The sequence below is a fragment of the Trachurus japonicus genome, chromosome 15 (assembly GCF_045865225.1).
Source record: "Trachurus japonicus isolate A0001 chromosome 15, Traja_1.0".
NCBI classification, from domain to species: Eukaryota; Metazoa; Chordata; class Actinopteri; order Carangiformes; family Carangidae; genus Trachurus; species Trachurus japonicus.
This window is the reverse complement of record NC_140921.1, coordinates 7,807,552-7,821,025: the sequence shown is the minus strand read 5'-3', so window position 1 is coordinate 7,821,025 and position 13,474 is coordinate 7,807,552. Positions and strand designations below refer to the sequence as shown.

At 40.1% G+C, this 13,474-nt stretch overlaps 1 protein-coding gene across 4 annotated transcripts in view; it reads right to left on the bottom strand.

Annotated features, from left to right (window-relative positions):
• itsn1 (intersectin 1 (SH3 domain protein)) overlaps positions 1 to 13,474 on the bottom strand; it is a 46,095-nt gene that overhangs the window by 2,473 nt on the left and 30,148 nt on the right. For all 4 annotated transcript variants that reach the window (XM_085799397.1, XM_085799398.1, XM_085799400.1 and 1 more), the window contains 14 exons: positions 13,268 to 13,389; positions 13,044 to 13,167; positions 11,985 to 12,179; positions 4,760 to 4,881; positions 3,999 to 4,105; positions 3,015 to 3,116; positions 2,818 to 2,899; positions 2,525 to 2,623; positions 2,321 to 2,404; positions 2,154 to 2,237; positions 1,215 to 1,346; positions 661 to 741; positions 448 to 569; positions 145 to 227 (listed from right to left, as the gene is read on the bottom strand). In XM_085799397.1, the coding sequence (XP_085655523.1) occupies positions 145 to 227; positions 448 to 569; positions 661 to 741; positions 1,215 to 1,346; positions 2,154 to 2,237; positions 2,321 to 2,404; positions 2,525 to 2,623; positions 2,818 to 2,899; positions 3,015 to 3,116; positions 3,999 to 4,105; positions 4,760 to 4,881; positions 11,985 to 12,179; positions 13,044 to 13,167; positions 13,268 to 13,389 (1,539 nt within the window). The remainder of the gene's footprint in view (positions 1 to 144; positions 228 to 447; positions 570 to 660; positions 742 to 1,214; positions 1,347 to 2,153; positions 2,238 to 2,320; positions 2,405 to 2,524; positions 2,624 to 2,817; positions 2,900 to 3,014; positions 3,117 to 3,998; positions 4,106 to 4,759; positions 4,882 to 11,984; positions 12,180 to 13,043; positions 13,168 to 13,267; positions 13,390 to 13,474) is intronic.

The following is a 13,474-nucleotide window of genomic DNA, read 5'->3' as shown; positions in this document are numbered from 1 at the left end:
AAAATGTTGAACTATCCCTTTAAATCATAAAGTTTCAACAGGAGAAAACACAACCATTTTATTGATTATCCAAATAAATATTTATATATATATATATTATAATATTTGTTTCTGAAGCAAAGATTCAAGAAAAGGTGAAATCACCTAGATACGCCTTCTCTCTCTTCTTCTTCTCCGTCTCTATGAAGAGTTCGGATGCTGCTTTTATTTTCTGAACCCACGCCGTCCTGCGCGCACACACACACACACACACACACACACAACACACATACATCAGACAGCTTTACATTTAAAACATTTTGAGCCAACATCTGCTGAGGTGTCAACAGTCAGGTTATTATAATCAATACAAATCAATAAGCTTCAGATTAACAGAAATACACACATGTACCTCATGCATCTGTGTGTGTGTGTGTGTGTGTGTGTGTGTGTGTGTGTGTGTGTTACCTCTCATTGATGCTCTCAGCTCTGAGTGTGTAAACTCTGTCTATGTGTGAGATGTGGAACAGAGGTTCGTCTCCTGACGGGTCCGTCGGCAGCTTCACTAACACTTCGTTTAGAAAGATCGGCTGAAAGACACAAAGAAAACTGTTTAATAAGAGTCACGTAAAAATAAATGACAGTAAATAAAAAAAGTGTGTGTGTGTGTGTGTTTCTCACCGTCTTGTACATGCGATACTGCAGGTGTGTTTTGGAGGAGAAAACTTTGTCGGAGCCGGAGAAACCCAGAGGTTTAGTGACCTGTGAGAGAGACGGAGAGAGAGATGAGTGACACACACACAGGTAGATAACTCACACCAGTTGCGTTTCAATCCACCTTTTCTTATTCGCATTTTCAAAAATTGCAAATAAATACTTGGATGGAAACGCCAGAAATTCGCAAAAAGGCAGTAAATTTGCAAAAAAAGTTTTTGCGCTTGGAGGGGGTGGATTTGTGCGACTTTTTGTTATGGAAACAGGTTTTGCGAATAAATCATGACTAAGCCGGATGTGACAAATGCTGAGTGTCAACTGTTGTCATGGATACATTCACATTCTCTTATGATGTAATCTCACGGCGCACTCCTCCTCTCCCAATAATCGCAAAACAATAACAAATGGAAACAGGCATAAATTCGCATTTGCTTTTTGCGCATTTTCATAAAATCCGCTCTTAATTTCGATTCATTTGGATGGAAACCCAGTTACTGACACACACACGGACTCAGACTGACCTGTGTCAGCAGCAGGAAGTCGTTGAACAGGAAGCCGTACAGCTCTTTGCTGCTCTTGGCTTTGAACAGTTTCCCGCTGTGGAGGAACTTCCTGGGACCGAGACAGTTGGTGACCGAGTTAAAGACCAGTTGCTGCAGGAAAAAGAGAGAGAGGGAGGATTTGTTGTTTTTCTACTGATCAATTCATGAGGTCAGAGGTTATTGAACCTTTTTACATCAAGGAACGTGAAACAATTAACGGTCAAAAAAGTAGCATTAAAGGACAATTCCGGGCAAATTGAACTCGGGGTTGTATTCTCCTAACATTTTAGGTCTAAAAGAAGGAATCTGAAGATTTTCAGTTTAATTGCTCCTGTTTTGCGGTAGTTGTGTCTGTCCCCGCATCGCCACGGCAGCAATGAATGGGAGCGGATTGAAGTTCCGCTGCTTAGGCTGTTTACATCCCTCAAATCCCTCAAAGCCACGTCAGATGGCTACTTGAACATGCACCAGGAAGTTTGTTTACTTCAAACAAGCTGACATGTTTGTACTAGATCCAATTCAAAGTTTTACAAACTGAAAATCTTCAGATTCCTTCTTTTAGACCTAAAATGTTAAGAAAATACAGCCGCGAGTTGAATTTGCCCGGAATTGTCCTTTTAAACTGTAGAAGTTGTGGTTGTAGTAAAAAGAATAAAACCAGAAATGAAAGGTAGAACAATAGGAATCAAGTAGAAACAAAAATAATAGTTAGAGATCCAGTGATTTAGTGTGTAAAACATCAAACATCAACTCTCACAAAAACTTAAGACATCAACAACAACGTCATCGTTTGCAGGAGGAAGAAGCTCCTGTTCGTCTGGATTCATCACGTTTTATTTGATCAGATCAAACAGGAAACAGATAATTAATATTCAATCTACAGATGTGTGTGTGTGTGTGTTGTCAGTATGTTGTCACCTCAGAGAGGCCTTCACACTGGACGTGAGCCTGGATCCACTCCAGACGATCAGAGTTTTCCTTCTCCCTCACGCCCTCGTTCACCTGAAAACATGAAAACACACTCAGTCAGTGTCCGGCAGGCGTGTGTATGTGTGTTTCCCAGTGTGTTTGTGTGTGTGTGTTACCTGTGAGCACAGTTCCTCTGCTTTCTCCAGAGCAGCTTTCAGGTGGCTGTGGTCGGGATGGGACTCTGGAGTGTTTTCTAACGTCTGGAGGTCAAAACCACAGAGAGATGTAAACATGTGTGTGTGGGTGTGTGAGAGAGAGATAGAGAGAGTGTGTGTGTGTGTGTGTGTGTGTGTGTGTGTGTGTGTGTGTGTGTGACATACGTTCTTGATGATGAGCGGGTAGCGTGTGACTCTCTGCATGGGTTTGAGCAGGAAGCTGGACAGAGGCATCCCCTTACACCGAGGGTCCATGGCCAAACGCTGAGACAGAGAGAGAGAGAGTGTGACTGCTCTGTTGTGACATCACAAAGTGACAGGAAGTCCTGACGGCCGGTTTTAAGGCTCAGTTTCTCTCTGTGGACTGAGGCTTTGATGCTTTCACAGTATCAATATAGAACCTAGAACTGATCAATAATCGAAGAACACATGGATACGTGTGTGTTTGCTTCTGGCACCTTGAGGAAGTCTTTGATCTCGGGGTTGTCGTCAGTTTTCTGCTGAATCAGCGTGGCTCCGTTCAGCTGACACGAACAGAACCTGATCGATCGAAAGACAACACGTATCAATAACTGTAACTGTTTCAATTTTAGCTGATTTAAAAGAAAAAAACAGTATAGTAAGTATCAGATGAAATATTAAATAAAGACTGAACCTGATGTACGGCTGCATGTGAGGCAGCTGATTGGTCAGGATGTCTCCAATCATCTTCACCGGCATCCGGTCACCTGACATCTTCTTCCTCACTCTCAGAGCCCTGTCAGGGAACACAAGGGATGATGGGAAATGTAGTTTAGTCTGGAACAATCACAACTATATTATATTATATTATATTATATTACAGTATATACAGTGAAATTGTTCTGTTTTATGGACTGTAATCTGCAGATTTTTGATTTTTATTGAATTATTTGATGCATTAATATGAGATTCGTGACACTAGGGCACAGAATATATTCTATTATCTGCTTCTTTCTGCTGTTTTTGACTCCAGACTTTAGATTTTCTGTTGACTCATTATTGTCTTTTGTTAATGAATGAAAAAAAAGTACATATCTGTTGATATAAACTCAAATATTTGTATTTAAAGATTCCCTGGTTTCAAATTAACACCAGATAAACACTGGAGTCTCACTGACTTTTATGTAAATGGTAACAACAGCTCTGCTCTGTTTCAGAAAACAGAACCTCACTCTTTATGAAAGGCACTCCCTGTAATGCCTTGTAATTGGTTCTTTTTTCTTTTGTTTTTAATCTTTAACTTAAAATTAATTGTTGTTTCCTTTATTTTATTCTATTTTGTATTATTTTGTTTGTAATGCTATTCAACTTTTTGTTTTGTTTTGCTTGTGTAATTATTTTTTATAGGTGAGGTTTAAAGATACAGCCCAGAGTGGGTGTCTACCTCACCCGCACATGTTTTATTTTTTTTATTCCATTTATTTTGTTGATTCTACAGTTGTGCAAATAAAACATAAACCTGTTTACTTTCCAGTGCAAAGCTCAGCTGCCTGTCTCAGTCTGACCTTATCTTTTAATAATAAAAAATATTCAAATGAACATCACGGCCGCACCTTCGATGCAAATATCTGCACCGAGCATAAAAAAAAAACAGTGTGGAGTGTGTGTGAAACTTTACTTGAGCAGCTTGATGTTGCACATGATGAGCTCTTTCCAGTTGACGAAGATCATGGCCACCTCCTTCTCCGTCAGCAGCTCGCTCTCCAGCAGAGGTTTGTGGAAAATCTACACACACAGCAAAGTGTTACTGTAGTTACAGTTGATATTTTACTTGAAAATGAGTTTGCTACATGTTTATAAAAAGTCTACTAACAGACTCACTGTCTATTAGTTCATGTCTAAATCATTGTCTATATAAGTGCAACATAAATGTTCATCTAAATAGTCTGTTAATCATTTATTGACACATTATAAATGATCTTATGACCCATTGACGTCTCTTAAATAAGTGGTTTGTAATTGATGTAATAAGTGATCTGTAAAAGCCTGAATCCATCAATAAACACATTAAAGATGATCTTATTAATCCAGAGTTAAACATTTATGACTATGTTCATGAATTACACACTATAGGGACATTTTTAAATGAATTGGTAAACTAATGATTAATAATGCGTAGGTACTTTAAAGTGTTACATATGAAGCTGTGTCTAATGCATCGTATCAGCCTTTTCCAGTCAATTTAACCATTTCAGTGTCTAAAAATTAAAAATATTTATTGTTTCCTGCTCAGTTTAATCTGCAGCACTGTGAAAAAAACAACATTTAGAGCATTTTCCTGTCGTTATACAATTATTGTGATGTGTACTGACTTGGTTATATTTTACTGATACAATCTAATCTAATCTAAATAACGTATATTGTTTAATGGATCTCCACCTCTGTGACGAGCTGCAGGTCGTTGACGTAGTTCTCCTCGGTGACGATCAGCTCGTGGATGTAGCCCTGCCTCTTCCTCTCCATGGGACTCAGCATGTCCAGCAGGTGGAGGTCGGCACACCCTGAAACACACACACCGAGATAGACACACACACACCTGTCAATCAAACATCCTCGAACAAAAAAACAAACAAAATAACCAAAATGAAAAGTCCTGTGATCGCCTGCATCAGCATACATACCTGAGATCAACACACACAGGTAACACAGGAGTGTCTGCAGCAGAGCCTGTGGTGGTTGTTGTGTTGTGCTCAGTGTGTAACTATGATGATGTAAAAATTGGTATTTACAACAGTGGATTGGTTTATTCTATAGTTGATTTCTGATTATACTTGTGAATTTTTAAAACTTTTGATGCATAAAATTAAAACACAAAAGTAGGATCTGCTAATGGATACAGATTGAAATGATATTTAACATTTCCAATCTAATTTAACACATGAAATGGACAAAATATATATAGTTTAACTGAAAAATATTTATAAATTCACAGATTTAAGAGGCCAGATGCAAAAATATCAGTCATTTTCAGCCAGTTTTGCTGGTTTTAAAACTACAGCAATGTGGTTTTTGGCCACCAGGTGGCAGAGGAACTACATTTATACAAATAAATATTTATAATTGCCTCATAAAATCACTGAAAAGGAACCACTGTCACAAAATATTACATCAATTAAGTGCTCAGATAAGATTACTGCAGGTTTAAATAAAATAATTTACCATTAATAATCTTAATAAGAGAATTTTTGAGGGGTGTGTTGATAAATAAAAACTGGTCCATAAGTGTAAATGTAAAAGTAAGCTGTGTTTTTGTGTGTGTGTGTGAGTAACGAGGCCAGTCGACTGCAGTCTGTCTCAGAGCGTTTAATCATCAGGACCAGTCAGATTCACCGCGTCATCAAAAATCTCCACCAATAAAACCTCAGGACATTTTTACTATCAACGCTACACTAACATTCTGTACATGTCATTCATTCATTCACTCACTTGTTCACTCACTCACACATCCATTCATCCATCCATGTATCCTTTTTATTCCTTTATGTATCCATCTGACCATTCATGTCCATAAAATTGCTCATTCATGCTTTAATCTTCATTCACTCACTCACAGTTTTCATTCATGCTCTCATTGACACCAAGTGCAGTCTGGTTACATTTGGCTTGGCTTGTTAATCCATTCATCCGTTCATCAGAGTTTCTATTTATAACCATATGAAGCATCCACCATTTACCATTCATCAGATTAAGCATAGACCATTACAGAGCTTTTATTTTGTTAAAAAACAAAAAAAAACAAAAAAACAAAACAAAACCAGACTAGACCAGAGCCAGGCCTCGGAGCACATGATGCAACTTTAAAGTGTGTTTGTGTTAAAATTAAAAACAAAAAGTTAAAAGTTTATAACTGTAAAGTGTGTGCAGCAGCCTCCACCTGAGCCCCCGGGTGATTTTTTTTTTTTTAGACTTAATGCTCGACGGGGACAAACGGCGGCTGCAGGCGTTAGCGTCAGCATGTAGTAACAGGAAGAGGAGGTACTGTACGTCTTTTTATTTTAATTTTTTTAGCATGACTCTGGTTTAGGTGGCTCTTTGTTCTAAATCTAAAATACTCCGCTGTGACCGGGACGAGTGTCGACCATCTGTTACCGACTGAATCTGCTTTAAAGAAAGAAAAAAAACAAAACAATAAAGGAAAAAATAAAGAAAACTACTCCCAAAAGCCAACGACCCACCGTGGGCCCCTCAGGTAACAGATGGCCGCCGCCTCATCGACCAATCAGAGCGCTTCACCCTCCAATACTGATAGGAGCCAATGGGATCCAAGCAAGTTAATAATAATAATAATAATCAATATCATGATAATAATCATTACAACTCTATTGCTTGTTGTATAAAAAGTTGCGTAGGTTCCATAATTGTTTTCATTTGTTTCTTTGTTTGTTTGTGTTTCTGAGGGTAAACATTAAAATCACAATACTGTCATCTGGATAAACAAAAACAAAAAACAAAAACAACACAAATCTGATATGGCAACCGCTGTAATACTCGTCTGTTGCTATGGGAACAAAGAGAGGTGTGGTTCCTGTTGCTGTTGCAGGATTGGGGGGGGGGGGCGGTAGGGGTGTACGGTAAAGTTACCGTGGTAACCGGTTTAAAATGCAAAGCTGTCTCCGTCACTCAGCACAGACTTGGTAAAAAAATGCTGATACGATATGATGTAATATAATATAATACAATACGTGATGCGTTTAAGGACTTGGTAAAGCTCGGTTAATACGAGTTTCATTGATAAAATCATCAATAATTGAGGAATTTGAGGTTGAAAACTTTGGGATCTGTGAGCTGAGAGTAACGGAGCAGGTAGTCCAGCGTTCGTCCAGGTAAATAACACGTCAGCGTCATTATTATTATTATGATCTAGTAGGGGTGAAATGATTCTGATCTGTTCAGATACAGTAGGTTTGCAGTGCAGGAGAAAAGCCAAGATTTAAAATTTTTGGCGGCACGTTCAAGGTGTGCATCACAGTGTGGGAAATTCAAGGGTGTTAAAAAAAACAAAAACACTTAAAATCATCATTGGTTTGTGAAAAGAAGCCACAAATAATAATCATAATAATAATAATAATTATTAAAAATGCTGAGAAGTTTAAATGAGACAAGAAGCTGTGTGTAAAATATGAAACTGGAGCCTGAGGTTGATTAGTTTAGCTTAGCATGAACCTGTGAGGCGTGTTAACAATTAATTAACAATAACATGACGGATTTTGTTTAATGCATAAAGTAAAAGTAAAAAAAAAAAGAAAAGATTTTAGCATATTTTGTTATGTTAGTTGTAGCAAAACGTTTCCGTCTCATCACCTCGCGGCTCTCGCTTCATATTTTAAACACACAGACGTGAGTTTGGCGTCGATTTCCTCATTTAACTCTCAGCAGGAAAGAGAAAGAAAAACAAATAAACCAATTTCACCCTAAACTGGTTTAAACTGGAATGATCGAATCAAATCCTTCCACCCCTACGTTATTTTTTTTTGTTGATGTTGTAGTTGTTGTTGTTCTTTTTAGTACCAAATCTGTCATCGTTGTCGTCGGGCCTTCGACAGTGTGACATCATCATCATCAAAATCATCATCATCATCATCATCATAGCAACAGACAAAACAACAAACATGTAAACAAACGAAAAGAAAAAAAAAAAACAATAGCAACATAAAACGGTTTCATTTAACGTCAATACATAATCAGACTGTTAAACTACGACGGATAAAAACATCATCACTGTGTGTGTATGCGTGTGTGTAAATGTGTGTGTGTTGATCTGTTTTAGATGTGCAGACTCCAAACTCTGTACCGTGTGTGTGTGTGTGTGTGTGTGTGTGTATGACGTTTGGTTAGCTCGTATGCTCAGCAGTTAACAGCATAGCTTTTCCATTTTAGCCCTGAGCTACTGTAACAGGGGCCGAGTCTCAATCCAGCTGCTCGCTCCCTTCTAACACCTCCTCCTCTCGCCTCCTCCCCCCTTTTAGTGCTGAAAGACAAAGGGGGAGGGGCTTAAGATGCAAACGAGAGGCGTAGAAGAGAACAGCAGCAGCAGCAGCAGAGTGGATTGAAACTCGGCCTTTAACTGCTGTGGGACGCGTCTCAATACTGCCTCATTGTTTCTCTCTCTCTCCTGTCCGTCATCTCCTTAAGGGAAGAAGGAGAGGAGGAGAAAAGGAGGAAAGGAAAGGAGGAGGAGGAGGAAGGGAAAGAAAAGGAAAAGTAAGGAGAGGAGAGCAGGAGGGTGAGGAAAAGGAGAGGAGAGGACAGGACAGGACAGGAAAGAAAAGGAAAGGAGGAGGTTGAGGAAAGGGAAGGAGAAGAGGAGTGTGAGGAAAGGAAAGGACAGGAAAGGAAAGGAGGAGGTTGAGGAAAGGGAAGGAGAAGAGGAGTGTGAGGAAAGGAAAGGAAAGGAGGAGGTTGAGGAAAGGAAAGGAAAGGAAAGGAAAGGAAAGGAAAGGAGGAGGGTGAGCAAAGGTAAGTAAAGGAGGGGAGAGGAGGAGGAGAGGAAAGGGAAGGAAAGGAAAGGAAAGGAAAGGAGTAGGGTGAGGAAAGGAAAGGGAAGGAAAGGAAAGGAAAGGAAAGGAAAGGAGGAGTCTTTGGCATTGAGGGATGGAGGAGGTGAAGAGAGACTTTAAACATTGAGACTCGTCCTCCAGCAGCAGCAGCGGCAGCAGCAGATAGTGGGTCTTTCTGTGAAGCTGTGGGGAGGGGAGGGGGGTTAGTGAGGGTGGGTGGGGGTTGAGGGGGCGGAGCCAGCGCCTGTGACTGACAGGTGAATGAAGCTGCTGAACCAATGGGAGCGAAGTAAATAAAATAATAATAATAAAAAAAAAAAAGTAGTAGGAGGAGGGGGGAGAGGGAGGAGGGAAGGGGAGGATGAGCTGAGCTACTGTTTCTAATGACAGATTCTCCCATGAAGCCACAAAATGACCCACTATCCACTTTACCACGCTAACACAGGGCTGTGTGTGTGTGTGTGTATATATGAGTGTTTGTGTATATATGAGTGTGTGTTTATATATATGAGTGTGTGTGTGTGTGTGTGTGTGTGTGTATACAGTCACTGTGATCCAGTCAAAAACATGTTCATCAGTCCAATCTGGCAGAAAGGAGCTCAATAGTCTCGACTCCTCCTCTTTTCACTCTCCTCCTCCCCCCTCCTCTCTTCCCTCCTTCCCTCCCTTCCTCCCTTCTCTATCTAAACTGAAAGAATAGAAAGAGAAGAGGAAAAAGAAGAAGAAAGAGGAAGAAGAGGAAGAAGAAGGAGGAATAGAAGGAGTCCTGACTATTGATCTCCCTCCTGTTGAACAGTGCTGTTTGGAGCCAGAGCCATATATAAACAGAGTTTGGCCAAGTCCAGTCAGAGCCATGCAAAGACAGAGAGTCCTAACGTTACAGTCTGTCTCTCTGTCTTTTTCTCTCACTCTCTCTTTCTCTCTCTCTCTCTTTCTTTTTCTCTGGCTTCTATTGGTGGAGAGTCGCCATTTTCCGGGGTCATGTGACCTCTTGGTGTGCTGTCCCCATTGGTTGAGTGGCCTAGTGGGCGCGTGGCCTAGTGGGTCTCTTTGAGGGCTTTGAGGAGGAGAGGGGGGTTCTGGGTAATGATATGATCCTAGAGAGAGGACGACAACAACAACATCAACAAAAACAACTAAACAAAACAACAACAACAACAGGAACAACAACAAGAACAACAACAACAACCAATCGGGTGCTAGGTGGGTGGAGCGTGCAGCAAGACAGAGTGTGGAGGTGTGGTCTAACCCGAGCATAGAGCCGGAGAGTCCAGAGCAGGCGATCAATTAGACACAGTGATTAATTAAAACCAATCAATGTGGCAGATTTCTGTTATTTATAATATTAAAAATCCAGATTAAACGTTTTTTTTTTTTTTTTGGCAACACATGTTGAGACTGTGCACAACCTGTGCTGTTCTGTTCTTCTTGTTGCTTTATTGTGAATTTACTGACCTGAGTTTAATGTGTCCTGCAGGATTGTTTATTAAAATTCAACCTTATAGTAAGTTAACTACCACAAATATCTCAATATCTCACCTAAATAATCAGTAACAATCCTGATAACTAACTGATTTAATCAATTATCATGCAAAAAATGATTTTTCTGCTCTTCTTTCTTTTGTAATGTAATAAGTTATGGATTGGTTTTTGTATCAGACATGACAGGAATCTGCAGACAGACTGTTTGATTATTTTTCCAATCAATCAGTTGTCAAATTTAATAACAGATTGATCAGAAAATGTAAACATGTTTTAGCTACAGCCCAAATTAATTAAATTTTGACTTATACACCTCAGCTAAAAGCAGTGGCCCACATGAATTGAATAATTATCTGTACATCCATGTATCTATTACAGTATTTGTAGCTAGACTGAAAATGATATTCATTTTTCTCATACAACAACATATTCATTATTAGTTTTATGCTTTAATTGATCAATTTCATGGAACAATTAGATACTACTTTTTTATTTTTAGTTACAGTGCATGAACACACTGTTAATACGACCGTTGTGCACAGCTGTGTCGGTGTCTCTGTGCTCTGCTCTGGAGACTCTGAGTCTATGGTGGATCATGCTGAGGGAACACATGCAGGAAAAAAGGGGGAAACAACTTTAAACTAATGTGTGAACACATATATATTTAAATATATATTTTAAAGGGATGGTTCAACATTTTGGCAAATTGGTCCATTGCCATAATCCCTATAGTTTTAGGAGTAGGTTTGTTACCTTTAATTGTCGGTGCAAGCTATTTTTAGAACGGCGGAGCAGAGCCACAAGGCTGCTCAGAGCTACGCTACGGAGGCTAATGGGATTTCTTGGTTTCCCTCATCAAACTCATCAAATACACAATCCAACAACTCCAAAACGCTCTGGTGGACAAGTTCTGGAGTTGTTTTCAAGGTAAATTCATGCAAAACCGCTGATGCACGTTCCCGTCGAGGGCAGTTTTTCAGCAAGCAGTCTCTGCATTTGCCTCTAAAACAACTCCATCTCGTAACGTTCTGTTATTATCTCATAGCGTGGTGAATGTGCAGGTCACAACTTGTCCACCAGAGCGTTTTGGAGTTGTTGGATTGTGTATTTGATGAGTTTGATGAGGAAAACCAAGAAATCCCATTAGCCTCCGTAGCGTAGCTCTGAGCAGCTTGCGGCTCTGCTCCGTCGTTCTAAAAATAGCTTGCACCGACAATTAAAGGTAACGAACCTACTCCTAAAACCAAAATGTTGAACTATCCCTTTAATATATATAAATATATACACACACACACACGCATGCACAAACACGCCATACAAACACACACAAACACCACCCAGAGATGGTGCATGACTGGGAGGTTTATCAAAGAGGCCCAAAGGAGTGTCGAGGTGAAAGGGGGGAGGAGGGGGGAGGGGGGGTCAAAGACTGAGAGAGGGACAGCATCTCCACACCTGGCTCTGGGGTGTGTGTGTGTGTGTGTGTGTGTGTGTGTGTGTGTGTGTGAAGGAGAAGAGTGTGTTTCAGTGTGTTACATTGAGATTATGTTCATTTTAGTACATGGTGTGTGTGCGTGGCTTGTGTACGTATGTATGTGTGTATGTGTGTGTTTGTGTACACTCACACTGCGTGCTCGGGTCAGTGTCCGTGGTGAGTTTGACGTAGTTGCTAGGAAACAGCCCCTCCCTCCCGTTGAGCTCTCCCTTCCACCAATCACAGTCGTCCTTGTTGAGCACCGTGATCACCTGACCCTTCTGGAAAGCCAGCTCGTCGTCGTTCTGAGCCACGTAGTCGTACATGCCGATCACCTGGCACAGAGCTTCACACACACAGACACACACACAGGATGGAGAGAGACGGTGAAGGTCACATGACACACAGACGACCTCTTAAACAACTAAATAACCTTTAAAAACTGGTTTAAAAACAGTTTCATCTTTATTTTTTCACATTTTGCATCCAGGAAGCTGTTAAATATTTCATAATGTCTTCACTCTGAGAGACTTGAGAGCTTTTATCAGCTCTAATTCAAATGTCAAAACAGATTTCCTGTGTATTAGTCGTGATGTTTTATGTCGGCTTTCATCAAATTCACCAGATGTAGTCTCTTATACCTCAAACTTTCAAACAGAAAACTACTTTCTTATTTTAGAAATGGTGCATTAGACCTAAGAAAGGAAATTAGTAGGTCCTTTCTTAGAAAATACCGAGTGTAGGTCAGTGTTTTTGTTGGTTTATGTCAGTTTAATCAAATATCTGCATCTGCAAACATTTGACCATCCCTGGGAAAACTTACATATATTGTTGATTTAGAACAAAATCAAACATTTACATCAAAAACTTGAAAACATGAATGCAAATTAGATTTAATGGCGCTTTTTTTCCCTTGACAGACAGGTAATTAACACTTTTTTTTTTAGCTGGAAATTAATCAGCTGAGCAAAATCAGATAGAACCATCAAATGTTTTTATGCCTTTATGACAATATTTGTCATTGTTTTTAGCCTTTTTAGTTACTGAATAATAATGTTACATTTGCATTAAGCAGCATATTTGTCCATTGTTTAACACTTGAAAAAAATCCCTGATAAAATGTGATTATTTTGCCCTTAATTGATCAAATATTTGAATCAACCCAAACTTTATGTTAGCTGTATAATCATGGTCCATCATGTGTTTGTACCTGTGCTGGCAGGAGCCAGTTTCGGGGGCGTGGGCTCGGTGGGCGTCGTCTTGCTGGTGCTGGGACTGAGCAGCTTCACGTAGTTTGCCGGGAACCAGCCGATCTGACGTTTTTTACCCCGAGCCTGAAACAGCAGCAACAAAGACCGTCAAGTAGAAGTCATGAAGTTTATGTAGATTTTCTTTCTATTGCCTCTTATTTATGATCTCTGTGTCGTTGTTTACCTGTAGCTCCCCCTCCCACCAGCCCCCCGGGTTCTTTTTCCTGATGAGGATGAGCTGTCCTGGAGCTAACGTCAGCTGCTCTGCTCCCGTCGCACTGTAGGGGGCGATCACCTGAGCGATCTCTGAAGGAGGGAGGGACAGGAAGAAGAGGAAGAAGAAGAGGATGTGGTTAGTCTGGATCCTGATCCTGATCCTGATCCACCTGAA